This window comes from Ornithorhynchus anatinus, chromosome 3, assembly GCF_004115215.2.
Source record: "Ornithorhynchus anatinus isolate Pmale09 chromosome 3, mOrnAna1.pri.v4, whole genome shotgun sequence".
Taxonomy (NCBI): domain Eukaryota; kingdom Metazoa; phylum Chordata; class Mammalia; order Monotremata; family Ornithorhynchidae; genus Ornithorhynchus; species Ornithorhynchus anatinus.
Window position 1 is genome coordinate 91,757,370 of NC_041730.1, and position 27,635 is coordinate 91,785,004.

The following is a 27,635-nucleotide window of genomic DNA, read 5'->3' on the forward strand; positions in this document are numbered from 1 at the left end:
CCGGGACACCACACCGTCAACTCACTCTGTTCTGACTTCTGACCTCCCTTACCATTTGAAGTCCAGTAGATAAAAGAATCGGAAAAGTCAAGAATACCCTGAGAAGCATTCTGCAACCTTGTTTTCCAAATTTGCAGAAGCAATAATAAGCCCAAGAGTTGCGAAATCCTCCATGGAGAATCCAAATCACTCTCCTTTGATTAGACTTTAAAGTCCTTCACCTCTAAACCCGTACTGGTTTTGACCAATCCCCTTTTGGCTGTATCAGTCATTTGTTTGCCCCTCTGAAAATAAATAAATTAAAAGTCAGCTTCTGCCATTTCTCTGGGTACCTCTCAAGGCAACAGACAAAATGCTAGTCCCCGCACTCCCGCTTGCCATCGTCCTTTTGGAAATGTGTGTCCCGATTACAGGAAATAAGACAAGGTAAGTCCCTGGATACTTTGCTAAGATCAGTTACTGGGTTGTTTGCGAACCTGGATTTTACTACTACTGATACTAAAAACAATAATAATAACAATGGTGACATTTGTTAAGCTTTTCCTCTGTGTCAAACACTGTGCCGAGCACTGAGATAGAGACGATACATTAAGACCTATCAATCAATCCTACTGATTGAGCCCTTACTGTGTGCAGAGCACTGTACTCACCACGCCGGAGAGTAAAATATAACAGAGTTGGTAGACAAGTTCCCTACCTGCAGCGAGCTTACAGTCTAAAGGTGAAGACAGACATTAATATAAATAAATAAAAGTTTAAGATATAATAAATACATTTTGGATATCTTAAATAAATTATGGATATGATCAGACACAATCCCTGTCCCACATGGGGTTCACAGTCTAATGGGGAAAGAGCACAGGTATTTATTACCCTTGGGATTAAATCTGATATCTTGGATGAGAAAACTGAGGTCCAGAGAAGTGAAGTCACACAGCAGGCAAGTAGCAGAGCCAGGTTTAGAAATGACAGTGGAAACCGGCCAAAATGGTGGGTTGAACCTCTAGTTTGAATGCTCCAAATCAGAAATCCAGAGAGAGAAAAGATCAGAAGGATGAGGGTCCATTTTCTTCTACGGTAGAGTGCAGAATGTGTTTCTGAGTCATGTGATTGGGCTGGTATATGAGATTTGGGACATTCTGTCTTTTGATGAAGAACATTCTGGATTTTTAGGTAACTTGTTTCAAAGTCTCTTTTTGAAACAAGGGGGAATTTAAGTGACTTGCCCAAGGTCACACAGCTGACAAGCAACAGAACCAGGATTAGAACCCATGACCTCTGACTCCTAAGCCCGGGCTCTTTCCAATGAGCTAAGCTGCTTCTCATATCTCATGTCCTGTCTAATAGGGAAGCAGCATGGCCTAGTGGATAGAGTACAGGCCTGGGAGTCAGAAAGACTTGGATTCTAATCTGGGCTCCACCACCTATCTGCAGTGTGACCTGAGGCAAGTCACTTCACTTCTCTGGGTCTCAGTTACCTCATCTATAAAATGGGGATTGAGATTGTGAGCCCCTTGTTGGACAGGGACTGTGTCCAGACTAATTAGCCAGTTTTAGAAGAGTGCTTGACACATAGTAAGCGCTTAGGAAATACCATCATTTAAAAAAACGACGACAAGTTTTTTGTGTGTTTTTTGGGTATTTGTTAAATATTTCCTGCCTCAAGAAGCACCATTCAAAGCGTTGAAATAGATTCAAGTTAATCAGGTGGGTCATAGCCCCAGCAGGTACAGAAGCCCCATTTTACAGTTGAGGGAACTGAGGCACAGAGAAGTTAAATGACTTGCCCAGAGTCACACAGGAGACAAGTGGCTGATTGGAATGCAGGCCTATGCTTTATCCACGAGGCCACGCTACTCACCTTCTGTGTGCAAAGCACTGTGTAGGTACTGGCTGCAGAGCACTTACTGGTGGCTGAACACCATACTTCATGTTTGGAAAAATGCAACAGGGGTAGAAGATGTGTCCTTGGCCTTAAAGAGATTATAATCCAAGGCAAAAGCAAATGATTTACTCTTTGTAGGACCAGGAATAAAAATCAATCTACAATTAGTAGTTGGATAGGTAAATCAATCAATCATATTTATTGAGCTTTTACTCTGTGCGGAGTAATAATAATAATGATATTTGTTAAGCTCTTACTATATGCTAGGCATTGTACTAAGCACTGGTGGCAGGGGGGTGGTACAAGCAAACTGGGTTGGACACAGTCCCTGTCCCACATGGGGCTCACAGTCTCATTTTACAGATGAGGTAACTGAGGCCCAGAGAAGTGAAGTGATTTGCCCAAGGTCACACAGCAGACAAGTGGCAGAGCTGGAATTAGAACCCACAACCTTCTGACTCCCAGACCCGTGCTCTATCCACTATGCCATGTTGCTCTAAACTCTTGGGAAAGTACAATATAACAGAATTAGTGGACATGTTCCCTATCCATAATGAGCTTTCAGTGAGTAGGATAATACAGGTGACAGTATTTGTTAAATGCTTATTATGTTCCAGGCACTGTATTAAGCACTGATACATACGTAATATACGTGTTAAAGGTCGTTAGTGGTACGGTGGTATTTAATAAGGGAAATCTTCCTGGAAGAGATGGAATTTCAGAAGGGTTCTGAGATTGGGATGAGTTGTACTCAGGCAGATTTAAAGAGAGAGATTCATCCCTTACCTATTTGGGTCATAAAGGGGATTTTCCATTTCAAAAGAACTTATCTTGTCTCCTGCGTATCTGTCAAAAATATTTAATCGGTGCCAACAGTCAACATCAAGAGAGCAAACTGTCCAGATAGGAAAAAAAAAAAAAACAAAACTGAAGAGGGGAGTATGTTAAGAGACCCAATTCCACTTATCCCCTAATAATAATTATGGTACCTGAGCACTTATTATGTGACCAGCACTGTTCTAAGCACTGAATTAGATACAAGTCGATCAGGTTAGACACAGTCCCTGTCCCACATGGGGCTCACAGTCTTAATCCCCATTTTGCAGATGAGGTAACTGAGGCCCAGAGAAGTGAAGTGACTTGCCCAAGGTCACACAGCAAACAAGCGGCAGAGCAGGGACTAGAACCCAGGTCAATCTGACTCTCGGGCCCATACTCGATCCACTAGGCCACGCTGCCCTAATCAGCAAGGCCTAGTGGAAAGGGCACGTGTTTGGAAGTCAGAGGATCTGGGTTCTAATCCCCGCTCCACCACTTGCCTAATATGAGTTGTTGGGCAAGTCATTTAACTTCTCTATGCCTCACTATCTTCACCCATAAAATGGGGATTTAATGCCAATTCTACTTAGAGTGTGAGGATCATATGGGACAGAGACCATGCCCCACCTGATGATTTTACTTAGACTGTGAGCCCCATGTAGGGCAGAAACTGTGTCTAGCCTCATCATCTTGTCTCTACCCTAGGATTTAGTACAAATAACACAATTATCACTCATATTATTAGCATCATTTTGATTGCTCAAGAAGCTATCCAAGCCCCCCACCATTACCAAGAAATATTCTTCCTCCTGTCCATCCCGCACCCACACCCCATCTCTCACTTTACAATCAACCTCAGCCTCTGAAGTCAGCTGTTCCAGAGCCTTTTTCTATAGAAAGAAGACTTTTCCTAAATCCAGGATTTTCACCAGACATACCGCATCAACCATCAACCCTACAGCCACACATCAAAAAAGGAATTTCATATAAACTGGGAGGGGTTTTTTTTTGTAAATCGCCTATATAATTTCACCTTTAAATTCACAGATGCCATTTTTTGATACCTTCATAGAGATCATTAGGCATTTAACTACTTCATACCTCTGTTTTTCCATAGTTATTGGGTGATAACAGGATCATACTCTAACAGCTCCCTCTGCCTGCTACCCAACCAATCCCCACCACTGTGAACAGACTATCCCTTAAGCTATCCTTAACATTTATGTGTATTGGTTTGTTTATTCCATTTATTTATCAATTTGCTTATTCATTGTTTCCTGACCCATCCAGTTATCAATGGCATATTATAATAATAGTAAATTATGATACTTGGTAAGCCCTTATTATGTACCAACCAGTGAACTAAGCTTTGTGGTAGCTTGGCGCAGTGGAAAGAGCATGGGCTTTGGAGTCAGGGCTCATGAGTTCGAATCCCAGCTCTGCCACTTGTCAGCTGTGTGACTGTGGGCAAGTCACTTAACTTCTCTGTGCCTCAGTTCTCTCATCTGTAAAATGGGGATTAAGACTGTGAGCCCCACGTGGGACAACCTGATTCCCCTGTGTCTACCCCAGCGCTTAGAACAGTGCTCTGCACATAGTAAGCGCTTAACAAATACCAACATTATTATTATTATTATACAAGATTGGACACTATCCCTGTCCCACATGGGGTTCACAATCTAATAGGAGGGAGTAGGATTTAATCCCCATTTTACAGATGAGGTAACCGAGGCACAGAGAAGTTCAGTGTCTTGCCCAAAGTCATACAGCAGACACGTGGCAGAGCAGAAGATTAGAACCCAGGTCCTCTGACTCCGAGGCCCATGCTCTTCCACTAGGCCGTGCTGCTTCTGGTGTTTAAAGTTTCAAAGCTTTTTATGTTTTAATTTTTGGTATCACTGCGGTATCACTTTGGGATAGGTCATCACTACCTTGCATGCTGCAAGCATTCTACACGGACTGTAAGATCTTGTGGGCAAGAAATGTTTCTCTTTACTGTTATATTGTATTCCCCCAAGTGCTTAGTACAGCGCTTTGCACTCAGCAAGCACGTAATAAATACTACTGAATGAATGAATGCACACAGTAGACACTGAAATACAGTGCTGTGTCTACAGAAGGCTCTCTATGCATATTGATGGTGATAATGATGATGATAATGATCAACGGTTTCAGGCTAGGGGAAGTAGGTAATCACTGGGACTGGAAAATTTATATTGACCCCAAAATGTGCTCAGAGTGAGTGGTATTACCCAATTGTTTAGTGTTTGGTTGGGGTTTTTTTATGGTATTTGTTAAACACTTACTTTATTTCAAACAATTTTTTAAGCAATGAGGTAAGTACAAGTTAATTAGGTCAGCCACAGTCCCTGTCCTGCACAGGGCTCACAGTCCAAGTAAGAGGGAGAATGGGCCTCCCTATTTGACAGTTGAGAAAATTGAGGCACAGAGAAGCAAAATGACCTGCCTATGGTCACACAACGAGCAACTGGCCGAGTGGGATTAGAACTCAGGTCCTTCTGACTCCTAGGCCCATGCTCTTTCCACTAGGCCACGCTGCTTCTTTGCTTACAGAAAGGCTGTAAAGTCACCATTGCGTGGACCTTGGTTATAAATCGCTCTCACAGTTTGCCCTTATGCAGCACCCCAGAACCCGAACCTCTCCTATTTGATCTGGAGGCTGGTCTGAAGGGATACATCATTCACCGTGGATAGGGACTGTGTCTGTTTATTGTTGTACTGTACTCTCCCAAGCACTTAGTACAGTGCTCTGCACACAGTAACCGCTCAACAAATACAGTCGAATGAATGCATAAAGAAGCAGAACTAATTAAACAACCACTAGGGACATTCCACTGTGCTTCTTCCACCCAACCTAAATGCCAATTTACAGAATGTTCCAAAATGATATATTTCTGTTGCATTTCCCTTGTTTGATTCCTGCAGTAAAACTTCTGTTCATTTGTTCTCTGCATGGATCACTATATGGGAAGCGTTTGATTTATTGTCCTCCTCCTCCTCCTCCTCTTCCTCATCATCATCATCTTCCCCCACTCCCTTCTGCATTGCCCTGACTTGCTCCCTTTATTCATCCCCCTCTCCCAGCCCCAGAAGCACTTACGTACATAGCTGTACTTTATTTATTTATATTAATGTCTGTCTCCCCCTCTAGATGGTAAACTCGTTGTGCGTGGGGAATGTGTCTGTTTATTGTTTTATTGTACTCTCCCAAGTGCTTAGTGCTCTGTGCACAGTAAGTTATTGAATGAGTGAATGAATGAATGATCATCAGCATCAGTTAATTAGGTTAGACATAGTCCCTGTCCCTCACGGGGCTCACCGGCTGAGTAGGAGGGAGAACAGGTAACCCCATTTTACCACTGAGGAAACTGAGGCAAAGAGAAGTTAAGCAATTTGTCACACAGCATTGGTTGCAGAGTCCTATATTGGGCCATTTCTACATCGCGAAAAGAGTAGTGGATGCTTTCTCAGGACAGAGCACTGTGCTAGGTGCCTTTTGTGTGTAGAGTCCTGTACTGGGAGCCTAACTCATCCAGAACACTGCAGCAGATATTTGGAAGCATTTACTAGAAGTAGAAGACTTAGTTCCTACCCTGTAAAACTTTGTATCTAATTGGGGCTACAGAGAGGCACACAGTTAACATGCAAAAGGAAAATATTTTCCTTATTTTTCTTAGGATCAACTGGATTTCATTTGTTTACTCTGACCTCTCTCTAGGCAACCTTAATTGACCAGGTCAGATCCCCAGCTGTGGCTCCCTTCTGACCAGAAAAGAGAAGCTGTTGAGGCAGACCAAATTCTCTTTGAAGTTTTCTCTTCTCCAAGCCTCTGTGGCCCTCCTGCCCTGAACATGGATCAGGGCCCCTATCAAACTTGATTTCCAACCCTGCCCAGCTGCATAACCCAGCTTTGTTTTTCATTCCACTGCCCTAATGCTTAACAACCAGTGTTCTGAACCTGCAACCTTTTTCTCCAAATCCTGCTCCCTTTAATCTCTGTTGAGTATGCTTAAATACACTTCAAAGAGAGCCCAAATATCTGAGGGAAAACATAGTTTTGATTTTTTTTAATGGTATTTGTTAAACGTTTACTACATGTCACGTGCTGTAAAAAGCACTGGGGTAGATACAAGAGAGTCAGGTTGGACGCAGTCCTTGTCCCACATGGGGCTTACAGTTTTCATTCCCATTTTACAGATGAGGTAACTGAGGCACAAAGAAGTTAATTTACTTGGCCATCATTACCCAGCAGACAAATGGTGGAGCTGGGATTAGAAACCAGGTACTAATAACAATAATAATCATGGTTGTATCTGTTAAGCACTTACTATGTGCAAAGCACTGTTTTAAGTGCTGGGGGGGTACAAGGTCATCAGGCTGTCCCACCTGGGGCTCACATTTTACAGATGAGGTAACTGAGGCATGGAGAAGTTAAGTGACTTGCCAAAGTCACACAGCTGGCAAGAGGCGAAGCCAGAATTAGAACCCATGACCTCTGACTCCCAAGCCGGAGCTCTTTCCACTGAGCCATGCCTTTCTCTCAATCTCTGGGTACCTTTCTGTGGGCACTATGGCTCCCAGGCCCATGCTCTTTCCACTATTGCTTCTCTAAATCAAAGACAATAGATAAAATAATGTTCTCTCATAATAATAATAATGGTATTTGTTAAGCACTTACTATGTACCAGGCACTCTACTAAGCGCCGGGGTGGATACAAACAAATTGGGTTGGACACATTCCCTGTTCTGCTTGGGGCTCACAGTCTTCATCCCCATTTTACAGATGAGGAAACTGAAGCACAGAGAAGTAAAGTGACTTGCCCAAGGCCATTGGGTCCATCTATCTAACTTCTGTCTTTATCCTCATCAAAATGCATTGTCGAACAATATGGACCTGGTCCTGAGCAGCCAGGGTTTGTGCTTTGAAGGAATTTCCAGTCCAAGAGGGAAAACTTACATTGGTTTGGGCACACATATAGAGAACCCAGTACTGGGAAAACATTCTCCAACTAAACTGGGAAAACTAAAGGGATGAGAAGTGCCCTTGAAATCAATAGATATCATCGTTAGGGAGAAGCAAAGGGGTAAATAAATCTTTTTTGTGGGGCCAGGAAATAAAAGAACCTAGAGTCAAAAATCTTGCAGGTCTGGACAGCAAGAGTAAGGAGAGGTGGTGAACTTCTCCCTTCTCATTAGGGGAGGGTTATCAGAAGTAATAATGGAATGGAGGATCTGACTCCAACCATGGAATTAATCAATCAGTGGTATTTATTGAACTTGTATTTTGGGCAGAGCACTGTTCTAAGCATTTTGGAGACTACAGTACACTAGACTTGGTAGACACGATCCCTGGCCTCAAGGAGCTTAAAGTCTAGAGGGGAAGACAAACAAAATAAATTACAGAGAGGGGGAAAAGGAGACTGTGGATGACAAAAAAAATGGCCATTATGAGCTTACCCTTTTTCAAATCAGTGAGCCGCTTTTCCCCGGGTCATTTTCGGTGATGTGATTTATAGAGTGCTGTGACTTCCTCCGGGAGTCACCCACATAAACTCAGTGCCACACTCAGCTCCAGTGATACCTATAACAATACAGACTTGAGTAGTCAGTTGCGTTTATTGAGCAGCTCCTGTGTGCGGAGTACTGTATTAAGTGCTCGGGAAAGTACAATATAACAGAAAACAGACTCATTCTCTGCCCACAGTGAGCTTCCAGTCTACAGCACAAGCTTCCAGTCAGTGTCTGTCATAATCAGAGGGCCCTAACTGAGTACTTTTGTGGGCAGATTGTAGAATGACTAAAACAGATCAGATGGTGGTCCCTAATCCCAGAAAGGGGGTAACTAAAATCAGATAACATAAGTGCATTCAAGCAAATGAACAGATCCACACACTAAGTAGGTCATCAGCGTATAAAGTTTTGGGCAAGAAAAGATACCATGTGCTTAGTGGGGAGGTGAGGGTGGAGGGCGTCAGGGCCGCTATAAACTGATCGGGATAATCCTGTTGCATTGTACTCTCCCAAGTGCTTAGTACAGAGCTCTGCTTAGTAGAAGCGCTCTCTTAAGTGCTTAGTACAGTAAGCATTGAGAAGATGAGGAGGAACCGCCACCAGGTACTCAGGCAAAGGTTAAAGGATGAAGCTAGAGTTGAGAATTCCCTAGATGGATGGGAAATGGCAGTCTGAACCGACTGACAGGGCTCCATCTTGGGAAGGGGGTTGGAAGGGGGATCGAGGGATAGGATGATTATCCACAATCTTCCTCGCTTGCTCATCTTCCCTCCCATCTCCACCTCCCGTCTGTAACTCCCTCCCCCTTCAAAGCCACCGGGCTCCAACTTTCCCCATCTTCAAACCCTTCCTGAAATCCCATATCAATCGATCGATCGATCAATCGGATTTATTGTGCACTTACTGTCTGGACAGGACCGAGAGGACTTACTGTGAGCCTATTGTACCATAGAGAGACCAATGAAATAAGAAACAGAGAAGCCAGTGTGCCTTTGGGGATCTAACAGAATAAAGCTTTAATGGGGAATCAAGCCTCAGATGAAAGAAAACATTTACAAACCTGCAATAATATCCATGAAATGTGCTGATGCAGTAATTGCCACTAAAATACAAATTGTCAATTCTGTGGTGCTTCCTAGTGACAGTGTATGGATCCCAAAGTTGGAGAGTGAAAAAAAACAGGATAGAAAGGCCATCTATTCTTTTGAGATGTGTTGGAGAAGGCTTTTGTGAATACCATGGGCTGCCCAGAAAACAAAGAAATGGATTTTGGAGCAAATTAAGCGAAAGTGATCCTAGGAAGGCCAAATGACTTGACTTAGATTAGCATATTTTGGACACATAATTAGGAGGACTAATTCTCTGGAGAAGACACTAATGCTAGGAAAAGTCCAAGGAAAAAGTGGAAGAGGAAGACCAGCAGCTATAAGGATAGAGTCCGTAACAACGATAACGGAAGAACCGTTAGAAAGGTTACAGGTTATGGCAGAAGACGGGACATTCTGGAGAAAACATATCCATAGAGTCACTATGAATTGTTAATGGCTCAGCAGCACTTTATAATAATAATAATATCCAACTTTGTATTCACTCATTCATTCATTCGTATTTATTGAGCGCTTACTATGTTCAGAGCACTGTACTAAGCACTTGGAATGTACAATTCGGCAACAGATAGGGACAATCCCTGCCCAGTGACAGGGTCACAGTCTAATCGGGGGAGACAGACAGCAGAGCAAAACAGAACAAAACAGAACAAAAACAAGACAACATTATCAAGATCAATACGATCAAGGGGATGTACATCTCAACATTATCAAGATAAATACAATCAAGGGGATGTACATCTCACTAACAAAATAAATAGGGTAATAAATAATATATACAAATGAGCACAGTACTGAGGGGAGGGGAAGGGGAAGGGGGAGGAGCAGAGGGTCGGGGGAGAGGAGGGGAGGGAAGTAGAGGGAAAGGGGCCTCAGCTGAGGAGAGGGGAAGAGGGAAGGGGAGGAGTAGAGGGTGGAGGGGGAGCAGAGGGAAAGGGCGGCTCAGTCTGGGAAGGCGTCTTGGAGGAGGTGAGCTTTCAGTAGGGCTTTGAAGAGGGGAAGAGAGTTAGTTTGGTGGATGTGAGGGCATTCCAGGACAGCGGTAGAACATGGGCCAGGGGTTGACGGTGGGATAGGCGTGAAAGGGGGACAGTGAGGAGGTGAGCGGCAGGGGAGCGGAGCGTACGGGGTGGGCAGCAGAAAGAGAGAAGGGAGGTGAGGTAAGAGGGGGCAAGGTGATGGAGAGCTTTGAAGCCAAGAGTGAGGAGTTTTCGTTTCGAGCGGAGGTTGATAGGCATCCACTGGAGGTTTTTGAGGAGGGGAGTAACGTGCTCAGAACGTTTCTGTAGGAAGATGATGCGGGCAGCGGAATGAAGAATAGACAGGAGTGGGGAGAGACAGGAGGAAGGGAGGTCAGAGAGAAGGCTGACACAATAATCCAGTCGGGATATCATGAGAGTTTGTACCAGTACGATAGCCGTTTGGATGGAGAGGAAAGGGCGGATCTTGGCGATATTGTAAAGGTGAGACCGGCCGGCGTCGGTGACAGATTGGATGTGTAGTGTGGATGAGAGAGCTGAGTCAAGGATGACACCAAGGCTGCGGGCCTGTGAGAGGGGAAGGTTAGATGCTGTCCACAGTGACGGGGAAATCAGGGAGGGGACAGGGTTTGGGAGGGAAGATAAGGAGCTCAGTTTTAGACATGTTGAGTTTTAGGTGACGGGCAGACATCCAAGTGAAGATGTCCTGGAGGCAGGAGGAGATACGAGCTCAGAGGGAGGAGGAGAGAACAGGGGAGGAGACGTAGATTTGCGTGTCATCTGCATAGAGATGATAGTTGAAGCCGTGGGAGCGAATGAGTTCACCAAGGGAGTGAGTGTAGATGGAGAACAGAAGAGGACCAAGAACTGAGCCTCGAGGAACCCCTACAGTTACAGGATGAGAGGGGGAGGAGGAGCCGCGAAGGAGACCGAGAATGAACGGCCAGAGAGGTAAGAGGAGAACCGGGAGAGGATGGAGTAGGTGAAGCCAAGGTGAGATAAGATGTGGAGGAGAAGGGGATGGTCAGCCGTGTCAAAGGCAGCTGAGAGGTCGAGGAGGAAGAAGGAGGTCACGGGTGACCTTTGAGAGAGCAGTCTCGGTGGAGCGGAGGGGACGGAAGCCAGATTGGAGGGAGTCCAGGAGAGAGTTGGAGTTGAGGAATTCAAGATAGCGAGTGTAGACGACTCGTTCTAGGAGTTTGGAAAGGAAGGGTAGGAGGGAGATAGGGAGATAACTGGAAGGGGAAGTGGGGTTGAGAGAGGGGTTTTTTTAGGATGGGGGAGACATGGGCATGTTTGAAGGTAGAGGGGAAGAAGCCATCAGAGAGTGAGTCATTAAAGATAGAAGTTAAGGAGGGGAGGAGGGCAGGGGCGATGGTTTTTATAAGGTGAGCGGGAATGAGGTCTGAAGCGCAGGTGGAGGGGGTGGCACTTGTGAGGAGGGAGATCTCCTCTGAGGATACTGCAGGGAAGGATGGGAAAGTAGGGGAGAGGGTGGATACAAGCACCCTCTTGTATGGAGCTGAGCCACCAGTACCTACCACAGGAAGAATGTCTAATAATAATAATAATATTTAAGTGCTTATCATGTCCCAAACACTTTAATAAACGTTGGAGTCTACAAGATAATCAGATCAGACACAGTCCCTGTCTCCCATGGAGCTCACTTTCAATAGCATCACCTATAAACCATCTCCAATATCAATCAGTGGTATTTATTGAGCACTGTACTGTGCACATGGAAGAGTACGCGACAACAGAATTAGCAGACACGTTCCCTGTCCAATCCCATATTTACCTTGGCAGTTCCACAATTAAACCCCATTGCAGTCACTTACCATTACTATCATTATCATCGTTATTATCATTATTGCTGACACTTGCGAAGCACACCGTACAAAACACCGTACCACGGTCTTGGATGATTTCAGGATAATCAGATAAAGCAGCATGGCTCAGCGGATAGAGACGGGACTAGGAGTCAACAGATCTACTCCCAGCTTTGTAGCTTGTCTGCTGTGTGACCTTGGGCAAATCACTTCTCTGTGCTTCGGTTACCTCATCTGTAAAATGGGGATTGAGCCTGCGAACCCCACATGGGACAGGGACTGTATCCAACCCGATTTGCTTGTATCCACCCCAGTGCTTAGGACAATGCCTGGCACATAGTAAGCACTTAATACCACAGTCATTAGATAATGCTTAATCTGAAATCACAAGGAGCTCCGGATCTAAATGTGGGAGGGGACAGGCACAGGGAACCATGAGAACTGAAGAGCAGCTCCTCGGGTTGGAACGTGGGAGGAGAAGGAAGCCAGGGGGCTACCCAAGCAACTGCTGGAGAGTGAACTGTGCTGAAAGGAGACATAGGAAAGCTGGGAGGGACAAATTAAGTGACTTAATGCAACTGCACAGCTCAGCCTCCAGCAAAGGGGCAAAAAAGGGATTGTTGAGAGACCAGTGGAGTAGACACAGATCCTTGCTGGGTTGCGATTGGAGAGGGATTGGTCTGCTTGCCCTTGAAGAAGCAGCATGGCTAGTGGATAGAGCACGGGTCTGGCCCTCAGAAAGACCTCAATTCTAATCCCGGCTCCTCTGCTTGTCTGCTGTATGATTTAGGCAAGTCACTTAGCTTCTCTGTGCCTCAGTTACCTCATCTGTAAAATGTTACCCCATCGGGGAGCCCCATGTGGGACAGGGACCGTGTCCAACCTGATTAGATTGTATTTTCCCAGCACTCACAACAGAGCTTGACACATAGTAAGCATTTAAGAAGTACCATAATTATCGCCATTCCCACATCAAACAGAAACTTCTTACCTTACACTTTAAAGCACTCAGTTTTCCCTAACTCTACCTCGCCTCGCTGATTTCCTTCTTTAGCACCCAGCCCACATACTTCACTCCTCTAGCACCAGCTTGCTCACTGTGCCTCAGTTGCTTCTATCTTGTCTCCAACCCTCTTTCATGTTCTCCTTCTGGCTTGGAACTCCCTCCCTCTTCATATATTCATTCAATCGTATTTATTGAGTGCTTATTCTGTGCGGAGCACTGTACTAAGCACTTGGAATGTACAGTTCAGCATATGACACCCTCACTCTCTCCATCTTCAAAGTCTTATTAAAAGCACACCTCCTCCAAGGGGTCTTCCTCGATTAAACCCTTTCCTCCCTGACTGCCTCTCCCTTCTGTGTCACTTCCATCTGTACCTTTTAAACATTTGATATTCGCCCCACTCTCCGCCCCACAGCACTTTTGTACAGTATTATAATAATAATAATAATAATGTTGGTATTTGTTAAGCGCTTACTATGTGCAGAGCACTGTTCTAAGCGCTGGGGTAGATACAGCGTAATCAGGTTGTCCCACATGAGGCTCACAGTCTTAGTCCCATTTTACAGATGAGGGTACTGAAGCACAGAGAAGTGAAGTGACTTGCCCACATTCAGCTGCCAAGTGGCAGAGCCGGGATTCGAACCCAGGACCTCTGACTCCCAAGCCCGTGCTCTTTCTACTGAGCCACGCTGCTTCAGTGCTTAGTACTGTGCTCTGCATGTAGTAAGTGCTCAATAAGTACAATTAATTGATTGATCGGTAGCCATAATTTATTGCTTACGTTAATGCCTGTCTGCCCCCTCGACTGTAAGCTCCTTGTGGGTAGGGAACATGTCAGCCAGCTGTTGTATCATGCTCTCCCAAGCACTTAGTACACGATAAGAGTTCACAAAATACCACTGATTGATATTCATAATTTATTGGTTTATTCAAAGTTTGTCTCCTCCTCTACACTGTAAGCTCCTTGAGGGCAAGGAACCTGTCGTCCAACTATTCATTCATTCATTCATTCAATCGTATTTATTGAGCACTTACCGTGTGCAGAGCACCGTACTAAGTGCTTGGAAAGTACAGTTCAGCAACAGATAGAGACAATCCCTACTTAACAACGGGCTCACGGTCTAGAAATAATAATTATGGTAATTGTTAGCACTTACTTTATGCCAAACACTGTTCTAAGCCCCGGGGTAGATATAACGTGATTAGATTGTCCTCACAGTTTTAATCCTCATTTTACAGATGAGGTAACTGAGGCACAGAGAAGTTGAGTGGCTTGCCCAAAGTTACACAACAGATGAGTGGCGGAGGCGACATTAGAACCCACGACCTCTCTGATTCCCACGCCCATGATCTTTCCACTAAGCCACGCTGCTTCTCATACATTTAATAATAATGATGGCATTTATTAAGCACTTACTATGGGCAAAGCACTGTTCTAAGCGCAGAACATTTGTATCGTACTCTCCCAAGCACTTGGTACGCAATAAGCGCTCAAAAAATACCACTGAATGATGGATTGATTGGAGGGCTGTTGGGGTTCTGATGACATACTGACGTGTTCTATTCCATCAGCTTTCTCAAGAAACATCTGAATAGACGTCCAAGAGAACCGGCTGCTTCAGCTCCCATAGACTGCAAAATGAGCGGGTGGAGTGAATGGAGTCCATGTGATCCCTGCCTCAAACAGATGGTAGGTCAAGAATTCCTCCTTTCCTCAATAATAATAATGTTGGTATTTGTTAAGCGCTTACTATGTGCAGAGCACTGTTCTACGTGCTGGGGTAAATACAGGGTCATCAGGTTGTCCCCCGTCGGGCTCACAGTCCTCATCCCCATTTTACAGATGAGAGATCTGAGGCACAGAGAAGTTAAGTGACTTGCCCATAATCACAGGGCTGACAAGTGGTAGAGCCGGCATTTGAACCCGTGACCTCTGACTCCCAAGCCCGTGCTCGTTCCACTGAGCCACGCTGCTTCTCAATAATAATGTTGGTATTTGTTAAGCGCTTACGATGTGCAGAGCACTGCTCTAAGCGCTGGGGAAGAAACAGGTTAATCAGATTGTCCCACGTGAGGCTCGCAGTCTTCATTCCCATTTCACAGATGAGGGAACTGAGGCACAGAAAAGTAAAGTGACTTGCCCACAGTCACACAGCTGACAAGCGGCAGAGCCGGGATTAGAACCCATGATCTCTGACTCCCAACTCACCCTTCTCTGTCCTCTGCCAAATGGTACCTCGGGCCTCTGCTGGGGGTCTTGCCACCATTCTGGTCATCATGGCTTAGTGGATTCATTCATTCATTCATTCATTCAATAGTATTTATTGAGCGCTTACTATGTGCAGAGCACTGTACTAAGCGCTTGGAATGTATAAATCGTTAACAGATAGAGACAGTCCCCGCCCTTTGACGGGCTTACAGTCTACACAGGCCTGCAAGACAGAAGGTCATGGGTTCTAGTCCTGGCTTGTCTGCTACTTGTCTGCTGTGTGACCTTGGGTAAGTCACGTCACTTCTCTGTGCCTCAGTTTATCTGTAAAATGAGGATCAAGACCACGAGCCTCATGTGGGACAGCTCACTGTGGGCGGGGAGTGTGTCTATTTATTGTTATACTGTATTCTGCCGAGCACTCAGTACCATGCTCTGAACACAGTAAACACTCGATAAATATGACTGAACGAATGAATGGACAGAGATTGTGTCCAACCCCTTGTTGCTTGTATCCACCCCACCTCTTAATACAGTGCTTGGCACATAGGAAGCGCTTAACAAATACCATTATCATTATTATTATTATTATTAGAGAAGCAGCTTGGTTCAGTGGAAAGAGCCTGGGCTTCGGAGTCGGAGGTCATGAGTTCGACACCTGGCTCTGCCACTTGTCAGCTGTGTGACTGTGGGCAAGTCACTTCACTTCTCTGTGCCTCAGTTACCTCATCTGTAAAATGGGGATTAACTGTGAGCCTCATGTGGGACGACCTGATTCCCCTGCATCTCCCCCAGAGCTTAGAACAGTGCTCTGCCCATAGTAAGCGCTTAACAAATGCCAACATTATCATTATTATTATTATGAGTGGGGAGGTCCAGATGTGATCATCAGCATGCAGTTTACACACATGACCCAACCCACGGTGAACTCAGTACCAAGCAGCATGGCTCAGTGGAAAGAGCACGGGCTTTGGACTCAGAGGTCATGAGTTCGAATCCCAGCTCTGCCACTTGTCAGCTGTGTGACTGTGGGCAAGTCACTTAACCTCTCTGTTCCTCAGTTCCCTCATCTGTAAAATAGGGATGAAGACTGTGAGCCCCACGTGGGACAACCTGATTCCCCTGTGTCTACCCCAGTGCTTAGAACAGTGCTCTGCACATAATAAGCGCTTAACAAATACCAACATTATTATTATTATTAACTCTCCAATCTGACTCTCCATGCTAGCTAGAAAGATCACCTAACCCCCTCCAGGGGAGAACCTTGCTCTTCTTCCCTTCCTTTTCACAGGCAGTGAACCGAGTGTCCCAAAGAGTCCGTGAAACAGGAACAGTTTCACCGCTGAATTGAGAAGCAGTGTGGCCTAGTGAATAGAGCTCGAGCCTGGGAGTTAGAAGACCTGGATTCTAATCCCAGCTCGGCCTCTTGTCTGCTGGGTGACCTTGAGCAAGTGGTTTCACTTTTCTGAGCCTCAGTTCCCTCATCTGTAAAATGGGGATTAAAACCGCGCACCCCATGTGGGATAGGGACTGTCAGCAACCTCATTAGCTTGTGTCTTCCCCAGAGCTTTGTACAGTGCCTGGCACATACTGAGCTATTAACAAACACTACTTAAAAAATGACATGCAAAAAAAAAAAAAATACGAGAAGCTCCTAGTGAAAAAAGCTCAGGCCTCAGAGTCAGAGGGCCTAGGTTCTAATGCCAGCTCTGCCACTTCCCTCCTGTGTGACCTTGGTCAACTCACTTAACTTTTCTGTGCTAACGTTTCCTCTTCTGTAAAACGTTTGAGGGACAGTCTGACCTGATTAGCTAGCACCTGTCCCAGTGCTCGGTGTAATGCTTGACACCTAATAAGTGCTCCAGGAATATCACAGTTATTACACAATTAATTGATTGATTTTTCACAGGAGAGCTCTCATTGAAAGGTTCTCTAATAATAATAATGTTAGTATTTGTTTAGCGCTTACTATGTGCCAAGCACTGTTCTAAGCGCTGAGCAGATACAAGGTCATCACGTGGTTGTCCCATGTAGTCCTCGCAGTCTTCATCCTCTTTTGACAGGTGAGGTAACTGAGGCCCAGAAAAGTGAAGTGACTTACCCAAGGTCACACAGCTGACAAGCGGCAGAGCCGGCATTAGAACCCACGACCTCTGACTCCCAAGCCCGGGCTCTTTCCCCTAAGCCACGTGTTTCACTACTGGGTCCGTCGGTGGAAAGAGAGGGAGATCTGTCCAGCTACCAGTTGGGGGTGACTCAGACCTTTTATAGAGAATAATAACAATGGTGGTATTTGTTAAGCGCTTACTATGTGCAGAGCACCGTTCTAAGCGCCGGGGTAGATACAGGGTAATCAGGTTGTCTCACATGAGGTTCACAGTCTTAATCCCCATTTTACAGATTAGGTAACTGAGGCACAGAGAGGTTAAGTGGCTTGTCACAGGTCACACAGCCAAGTGGCAGAGCCGGGATTCGAACCCATGACCTCTGACTCCCAAGCCCGGGCTCTTTCCACTGAGCCACGCCGCTTCTAGAACCAAAGAACGGAAGCAGTCTGTGATCCAGAAAGGGCTCTAATCACCCCATCAATTGTATTTATTGAGCGTTTACTCTGTCCCGAGCACCGTACTCAGCACTTGGGGGACTACAATATACCAAAGTTGGTAGACCCATTCCCTACGTCCCAAGCGCTCATGTACATTCCGAGCGCTTAGTACAGTGCTCCGCGCATAGTAAGCGCTCAATAAATACCGTTGAACGAACCAGTTTACAGTCGAGAGCCGTATCCTTTTGGAAATAGAACCGCTTCCACGCTACAGACCTCACCTCCCTTCCAGCACCCCCCCCCAGAGCGGTTTCCCTCGGTTTCGGCAGGCCGGACCCTGTGACCCGTCCCCTGTCTCTCCGCAGTATCGATCTAGAAGGATCGAGAGGTTTGGCCAGTTTGGCGGAAAGCATTGCTTCGAGCCTCTGGGAGACCGGCGCAGCTGCGAGACCCGCGACCTCTGTGACGGGGACGGAGAAGACTGCGGCGGTGACTTTAAATGCGACTCGGGTACGGCTGTGGTTTTCAGGTCCCGCTAACACCACCTCAGGAAACTCCCCTCAGGAGCGGTGACGTCCCTGACGGGAATCATTATTATTATTAGTGGTAATTCTAATTCATTCTGATTCAGTAGTATTTATTGAAGGCTTACTGTGTGCAGAGCACTGTACTAAGCGCTTGGAATGTACAATCCGGCAACAGATAGAGACAATTCCTGCTCGATGACGGGCTCACAGTCCAATCGGGGGAAGCAGATGGACAAAAACAAGACGACGTAATCACGATTAATAGAATCGAGGGGATGGACACCTCATTAACAAAATAAGTAGGGTAATAAAATATATACAAATGAGCACAGTGCTGAGGGGAGGGGAAGGGAGGGGGGGAGGAGCAGAGGGAAAGGGGGCTTAGCTGAGGCGAGGTGAAGGGGGGAAGGGGGAAGGAGCAGAGGGCGGAGGGGCAGCAGAGAGGGAGCAGAGGGAAAAGGGGAAGCTCAGTCTGGGAAGGCCTCTTGGAGGAGGTGAGCTCTCAGTAGGGCTTTGAAGTGGGGAAGAGAGTCAGTTGGGCGGAGGTGAGGAGGGAGGACGTTCCGGGACAGCGGGAGGACGTGAACCGGGGTTCGACGGCGGGATGGGCGAGAACGGGGGACGGTGAGGAGGTGAGCGGCGGAGGAGAGGAGCGTACGGGGTGGGCGGTAGAAAGAGAGAAGGGAGGTGAGGTAGGAAGGGGCAAGGTGATGGACAGCCTTGAAGCCAGGTAGTAGTGGCGGGAGTATTCTGACACGAGCTCCCATCCCCCAGCTTGGGTGAGCCACCTCTCTAATCCAGGACCACCGTTTTCCGAACCGGGCCCTGGGTCCATGGAGATGAGGTTTCCTTCAGGATAATTTCCCGGCCAGTTCAGGAAGACCAGGGAATTCCAAAGACCAAGTTCGGCCCTTCGATTTGGACTCTTCCAGCTGTAGGCCCCAGGGAATAGAGAGACCAGATTCTTGAGGTGGGTGGTCAAGGGCTGGGTCTCCAGGCGGAGCACGGGCTGAAGAGGCAGAAAAGTGAGGAGAAGCGGTGGGGAGGGGGTTAAGAGGGAAACACCATGGCAGAGTGGATAGAGCACGGGCCTGCGAGTCAGAAGGTCATGGGTTCTAATCCCAGCTCCGCCACTTGTCTGCTCTTGGGCAAGTCACTTCACTTCTCTGGGTCTCAATTACTTCATCTGTACAATGGGGATTAAGACCGGGAGCCCTACGTGGGACAGGGACCGTGTCCAACCCGATTTGCTAGTATTCACCACAGCACTAGGAACAAGTGTTTGATGCCCGGTAAACGCTTAACAAATACCACAGTTACTATCATTAGGAGGAACGGGGCAGAATTGGAGAGGAGAAGGAGATGGATGGAGGGTGGAGAGAGAGAGAGAGAGGGACACAGACTGAAATTTATCAGCCCTGTGTTGACCCCCGCCCCGTCTGGGCCTCAGCAGAGCCCAGAACTTCCAGTTAGCCAAAGTATCGGACATCAGCGACGGCTGTGGCCGGGACAGGGAAGCAGTTTGGCCTAGTTGACTGGGCATGGGCCTGGGAATCGGAGAACCTGCCTTCTAATCTCGCCTCTGCCACTCATCCGCCGTGTGACCTTGGACAAGTCACTTAACTTCTCCGTGCCGCAGTTACCTCCTCTGTCAAATGCGGATTAAGACTGTGAACCCCATGCGGGACAGGGACTGGGTGCCTGTATCTATCCCAGCGCTTAGTATAGTGCCTAGCAAATAGTAAGCGCTTAACAAATATCATAATTATTATTATTAGCTTGTATCTACCCCGGCACTTAGAGCGGTGCTTGATCCATAGTAAGCGCTTACCAAATACCATCATCATGTGGGACACGATCCGTGTCCAACTTGATTATCTTGCATCGACCCCAGCACCGGCACAAACTGAGCGCCGAACAAATGCCATAAAAATAATAAAAGCAAGATAGAGCAGCGGGAGCACCCGACATCAACGACGACACGGTGAATGCACTCTTTCTCCGCACACAGCCCACACGGCAGCGAATGGCGGAGCCGAGGTCGGAACCCACGATCTTCCAACTCCCAGGCCCCGTGCTCCATCCGCTACGCCATGCTAGATCTCACGCTGTCCTTGCTGCCATTGATTTAGGGAGGTGCATAAAGAGGAAGCTTGTGTGCAACAACGACAATGACTGTGGCGATTTCTCTGATGAAAACGACTGCGAAGACGATCCCCGCTCACCCTGCCGTGACAAGATCTTGGACGAATCAGAGCTTGGAAGGACAGCTGGATTCGGGTCTGTACAGTCTGACTGAGGCAGGGGTCAAATGAAGCTCGTAATAAGAATAATAATAATAATAGTGTATTTGTTAAGTGCTTACAATGCACTGAGCACTGTGCACCATCATTTAGAGGTCTAACACGCCAGTGGTCCTCTGACAGTGCCTCACGTATGATAATAATGATGACAGTGGTATTTGTTAAGTGCTTACTGTGTGCCAAGCACTGCTCTAAGCGCTGGGGTAGATTCAAGGTAATCAGGTTGTCCCTCGCGGGGCTCAAAGTCTTCATCCCCATTTTACAGATGAGGTGACTGAGGCACAGAGAAGTTAAGTGACTTGCCCAAAGTCACACAGCTGACAAGTGGAGGAACTGGGATTAGAACCCACCACCTCTGACTCCCAAACCCTTGCTGTTTCCACTGAACTATGCTGCTTCTTAGAAGTAAGACACTCTCGGGGTACACTACTAGAACGATTGCTGATGGAAGTGGGGAGTTCTGGGAGAGATGTGTCCATGGAACTGCTATGGGTCGGAGAAGACTGGAAGGCATAAGACGAGACAAGGCCAGGAGAATCAGGCTTATTGTAATTATTTGAATTCTGAGTTTCCCAAGCACTTGGCAATAGACTCGGTTCGGCCATAACGTGGGTTTTCACCACGTGCTTGGGGGACAACAAAATTAAGAAATGAAAGAACGTTCTCAGGTCAGCGTAAGCGTAAGCGTTCAACTCCTGAGTTCAACGGGTGGCGTTATTGAAGAAAATGCTTGAGGACATGCTCGCCAGATCAGAACAGATCAGCATTACAGGATGAGAGGTCTTTAACATGAGGCTCCCCAAGAACACCACATTCATGCTATAGGGGAACTGGGTGTATATGCTTTTTGCCTCAGTTATCTCATCTGTAAAATGGGGATTAAAACGGTGAGCCCCATGTGGGACATCCTGATCAGCTTGTATCTCCCCAGAGCTTAGAATATTGCTTTGCACATAGTAAGCGCTTAACAAATACCACCATTATTAATTAATGTTGGTATTGTTAAGCGCTTACTATGTGCCGAGCACTGTTCTAAGTGCTACGGTAGACACAGGGGAATCAGGTTGTCCCACGTAGGGCTCACAGTCTTCATCCCCATTTTACAGATGAGGTAACCGAGGCACCGAGAAGTTAGGTGACTTGCCCAAAGTCACACAGTTGACAAGTGGCCGAGCCGGGATTCAAACCCATGACCTCTGACTCCAAAGCCCGTGCTCTTTCCACTGAGCCAGCTGCTATTATTTTACTAGCGTGATCTACACACACAGTTCACACCCATAAATACCATTGACTGATTAAGCCCTGGTGTCCAATGCAATAAAGGACAATGAATGGTGATCAATCAGCGGTATTTAATAATAATAAAAATAATTAAGATATTTGTTAAGGCTTACTGAGTGCCAGCCACTGTACTAAGCACTGCGGTGGATACAAGCAAATTGAATTGGATACAGTCCCTGTCCCATATGGGGCTTACAGTCTTAATCCCTATTTTACAGATGAGGGAACTGAGGTACAGAGAAGTGATGTGACTTTCCCAAGGCCACACAAGTGACAGAGTCGGGATTATTCATTCAATAGTATTTATTGAGCGCTTACTATGTGCAGAGCACTGTACTAAGCGCTTGGGATGAACAAGTCGGCAACAGATAGAGACGGTCCCTGCCGTTTGACGGGTTTACAGTCTAAATGGGGGAGACGGACAGACGAGAACGATGGCAATAAACAGAGTCGAGGGGAAGAACATCTCGTAAAAACAATGGCAACTAAATAGAATCGAGGCGATGTACAATTCATTAACAAAATAAATAGGGTAACGAAAATATATACAGTCGAGCGGACGAGTACAGTGCTGTGGGGATGGGAAGGGAGAGGGGGAGGAGCAGAGGGAAAAGGGGAAAAAGAGGGTTTAGCTGCAGAGAGGTAAAGGGGGGGTGGCAGAGGGAGTAGAGGGAGAAGAGGAGCTCAGTCTGGGAAGGCCTCTTGGAGGAGGTGAGTTTTAAGTAGGGTTTTGAAGAGGGAAAGAGAATCAGTTTGGCGGAGGTGAGGAGGGAGGGCGTTCCGGGACCGCGGGAGGACGCGGCCCGGGGGTCGACGGCGGGATGGGCGAGACCGAGGGACGGCGAGGAGGTGGGCGGCGGAGGAGCGGAGCGTGCGGGGTGGGCGGTAGAAAGAGAGAAGGGAGGAGAGGTAGGAAGGGGCAAGGTGACGGAGAGCCTCGAAGCCTAGAGTGAGGAGTTTTTGTTTGGAGCGGTGGTCGATAGGTAACCACTGGAGTTGTTTAAGAAGGGGAGTGACACGCCCAGATCGCTTCTGCGGGAAGATGAGCCGGGCAGCGGAGTGAAGAATAGACCGGAGCGGGGCGAGAGAGGAGGAAGGGAGGTCAGAGAGGAGGCCGACACGGTAGTCTAGCCGGGATATAACGAGAGCCCGTAACAGTAAGGTAGCCGTCTGGGTGGAGAGGAAAGGGCAGATCTTGGCGATATCGTAGAGGTGAAACCGGCAGGTCTCGGTAACGGATAGGACGCGTGGGGTGAACGAGAGAGACGAGTCAAGGATGACACCGAGATCGCGGGCCCGAGAGACGGGAAGGACGGTCGCGCCATCCACGGTGATAGAGAAGTCTGGGAGAGGACCGGGTTCGGGAGGGAAGATGAGGAGCTCGGTCTCGCTCACGTTGAGTTTTAGGCAGCGGGCCGACATCCAGGTGGAGACGTCCCGGAGGCGGGAGGAGATGCGAGCCCGAAGGGAGGGGGAGAGGACGGGGGCGGAGATGTAGATCGCGTGTCATCTGCGTAGAGATGGTAGTCGAAGCCGTGAGAGCGGATGAGTTCACCGAGGGAGTGGGTGTAAATGGAGAACAGAAGAGGGCCGAGAACTGACCCCTGAGGAACTCCAACAGTTAAAGGATGGGAGGGGGAGGAGGCTCCGGCGAAGGAGACCGAAAATGACCGGCCAGAGAGGTGAGAGGAGAACCGGGAGAGGACGGAGTCCGTGAAGCCGAGGTGAGATAAGGTATGGAGGAGGAGGGGACGGTCGATGGTGTCAAAGGCAGCAGAGAGGTCGAGGAGGATCAGAATGGAGTAGGAGCCATTGGATTTGGCAAGAAGGAGGTCACGGGTGACCTTAGAGAGAGCAGTCTCGGTAGAGTGGAGGGGACGGAAGCCAGATTGGAGGGGGTCTAGGAGAGAATGGGAGTTAAGGAGTTCTAAGCATTAGCACCTGTGACCTTCTGCCTCCCAGGCCCATGCCCTATCCACTACTCCATGCTGCTCCCCAGTGCTTACTGTCACCAGAGCACTGTTCTAAGCCCTTGGGAGAATACAACAGAGTTGTAGACACATTCCCTACCCACAGTGAGTTTACAGTCTAGAGGGGGAGATAGACATTAATATAAAATAAATTATAGATATTGTGGGGCTCAGTGGGTGAATGCCAAGTGCTTAAAAGATACAGATCCAAGTGCATACGTGATGCAGAAGGGAGAGGGAATAGGGTGAAAAAGGACTTAATTGGGAAGGCCTTTTAGAGAAGAAGTAATTTTAACAAGGCTCAGAAGGTAAAGACAGTGATGGTCTGCCATATATGGAAGGATAAGGAGGTTCTAGGCCGGAGACAGATGTAGACAAAGAGGCAGAAGTGAGTTAGATGAGATATAAGTACAGTGAGAAAGTGGGTGTTAGAGGAGCAAAGTGTGTAATCTGAGTTGTGGTAGGAAACCAGCGAGGTAAGATAAGAGAGGGCTAGCGGATTGAATGCTTTAAAGCCAAAGGCAAGGAGTCTCTGCATGATGTGGAGGTAGATAATAATAATGTTGGTATTTGTTAAGCGCTTACTATGTGCAGAGCACTGTTCTAAGCGCTGGGGTAGACACAGGGGAATCAGGTTGTCCCACGTGGGGCTCACAGTCTTAATCCCCATTTTACAGATGAGGTAACTGAGGCACAGAGAAGTTAAGTGACTTGCCCACAGTCACACAGCTGACAAGTGGCAGAGCCGGGATTCGAACCCAGGACCTCTGACTCCAAAGCCCGTGCTCTTTCCACTGAGCCATGCTGCTTCTCAGGTAGATGGGTAACCACTGGAGATTCTTTTGGAGTGGTGGGATGTGGACTGAATGTTTTCTGGAAAATTGGTCCGGGCAACACTGCGAAGTAAGGACTGGAAGGGGGAGACACAGGAAGCAGGAAGGTCAGCAAGGAGTCTGATACAGTACTCTAGGAGGCATGTGAGTGTTTGGATCAGTGTAGTAGTACCTTGTACGAAGAGGAAAGGACAGATTTTATAGACGTCGTGAAGATAGAACTGACAGGGTTTGGTGAGAGATCAAATATGTGGGTTGAATGAGAAGAGTCGAGGATAATGCCAAAGTTGTGGGATTGTGAGATAGGGAAAGCTGGTGTTGTCTACAGAGCTGGGAAAGATGGGGAGGACAGGGTTTGGGTGGGAAGATGAGGAGTTCTGTTTAGGACTTGATTGGTTTGAATTGTTGGTGGGATCCCCAAGTAGAAACGTCCTGAAGGCAGGAGGAAATGTAAGATTGCCAAGAAGGAGAAAGATCAGGGCTGGAGAGGTAATAATAATAATGTTGGTATTTGTTAAGCGCTTACTATGTGCAGAGCACTGTTCTAAACGCTGGGGTAGATACAGGGTCATCGGGTTGTCCCACGCGGGGCTCACGGTCTCAATCCCCATTTTACAGATGAGGTAACTGAGCCACAGAGAAGTGAAGTGACTTGCCCACAGTCACACAGCTGACCAGTGGCAGATCCGGGATTCGAACCCATGACCTCTGACTCCCAAGCCCGGGCTCTTTCCACTGAGCCACTCTGCTTTTCTGATATTTGACATTTGACAGTATATTTGTATGCTGTATATTTGACAGTAATACTATTATGGTGATAATAATAACGGTACTTGTTAAAAGCTGACTATGGGCCCAAACCTGATCTAACACTAAGGTAGATACAAGTTAATCAGGTCATTCACACTATTCCACATGGGGCTCGCAATCTAAGTAGGAGGGAGAACAGATACTAAATTTCCATTTTACAGAAGAGGAAACTGAGGCACATAATAGTTAAGTGACTTCCCTAAGGCCACACAACAGGCAAGCGGTAGAGCCGAGTAGAGAACCCAAGTGATCGTGCTTTTTCCACTTGGCCCCAGCATTTCTCCAGTCAGTGATGACCTGAAAAGACCGCAACATAAATCAGGAATACCAGGAGTGTGAATGAAAGTCCAAATTTCCAAATTCATTTCTTAGCTTTCAACCCAGAACTGAAGTTCAGCTCTTCCTGTAGCGAAGGAGATGCAAGACTTGAGAGCTGGCTTATACCCAAGAGCTATTTATATTTGGAACAGTATGGTATTTGAGAACCGCTTTTACAAGAAAAGGCATGAGCCAAAGCAGAGCTATTTCACAGTGCAAGAAATAATTTTATGGTTATGTTTACAGTATTACAAGAGCACCAAGAATTATTCTTCATTTACAGGGTCTCCCCCTGCTCTCCGGGTGGTTATAAACTACAAGAATGAAAACAATAGTAATTATGTGCCCAATTCTGCCTCTTTTGTAGTGATAATTACGTCAGCGTGGCCTAGCGGAAAGATCACGGGATTGAGAGTCAGAGGATGTGAGTTTTAGCCCTGGCTCTGCCACACGTCTGCCATGTGACTTTGGGCAAGTCACGACTAAGTCCTGGGGTCGATACAAGATAATAATAATAATAACTGTGGCAAAAAGTGTTACATGCTCATTATGTGGCAAGCACTGATCTAAGCTCTGGGGTAGATACAAATTAATCCGTTTGGACCCAATCACTGTTCCCCACAGGGCTCCCACTCTTAATCCCCATTTTACAGATGATGGAACTGAGGCACAGATAAACAAAGCGACTTGCCTTAGGCCACAGAGCAGACAAGGGGCAGAGCAGGGTTTAGAACCCATGTCCTTTAGACTCGCAGGCCCGGGCTTTTCCCATTAGGCCACACTGCTTTAATCAGATCGGATGCCGTCTCTGCTTCACAGGGCGCTCCCAGGCTAAGTAGGAAGGAGAACAACTATTGAGTCCCCATGTGATGGATGGGGAAACTGAGGCATAGAGCACCTAAGTGACTCGCCCAAGTGATTGCAGGCAAGTGGACGTGCTGGGATTGGAGCCCAGATCCAATGACTCCTTTCCACCGGCCCCTCGCTGCTTCGTCAGTTTATGGAGGAGAACAAATTGATGTTGGTCCACGTATGGCTGTCTACATCCTCATCATCGTCATAACCACTGTCGTCATCATCTCCAACAGAATTTATTGAGTACCTACTGGGCGGAGCGCAATGTACTGGATGCCTACCATAGGCAGCGCACCTTGCTTGCCTTCTATTGTGTGTGAAGCACCGAACTAGACACTTGCATGCAATACAAGCAGAAGACTCCACCCCGTTACAACCCAGCCGGCACACTTTGCTCGTCCAATACTAACCTTCTCAACTGTGCCTCGATCTCAACTCTCTCGCCGCCGACCCCTTGCTCACATCCTGTCTCTGGCCTGAAACGCCCTCCCTCCTCAAATCTGACTGACAATTACTCACCCCTGCTTCAGAATCTTTTTGAAGGCACATCTCCTCCGTGAGGCCTTCCCTGACTAAACCCTCCTTTCCTTTCACCCACTCCCTTCTGTGTCACCCTGACTTGCTCCCTTTGTTCGTCCCTCCTCTCAGCCCTTCAGCACTTTTGTACATATCTGTAATTTATTTATTTATATTAATGTCGGTCTCCCCCAACCCCTAGACTATAAGCTTATCGTGGGCAGGGAATGTGTCCCTTTAGTGTTCTCTTTTACTCTCCTAAGCGCGTAGTACAGCGCTCTGCACACAGTAATTGCTTAGTAAATACGACT

At 47.1% G+C, this 27,635-nt stretch overlaps 1 protein-coding gene across 1 annotated transcript in view; it reads left to right on the forward strand.

Annotated features, from left to right (window-relative positions):
- Nucleotides 1–313: 313 nt before the first annotated feature.
- C9 (complement C9) overlaps nt 314–27,635 on the forward strand; it is a 62,936-nt gene continuing 35,614 nt past the window's right edge. Inside the window, exons 1-4 of the mRNA XM_029059065.2 lie at nt 314–426; nt 14,730–14,847; nt 18,277–18,421; nt 20,571–20,718. Coding sequence (XP_028914898.1) covers nt 353–426; nt 14,730–14,847; nt 18,277–18,421; nt 20,571–20,718 — 485 coding nt within the window. The 5' untranslated portion in view covers nt 314–352. The remainder of the gene's footprint in view (nt 427–14,729; nt 14,848–18,276; nt 18,422–20,570; nt 20,719–27,635) is intronic.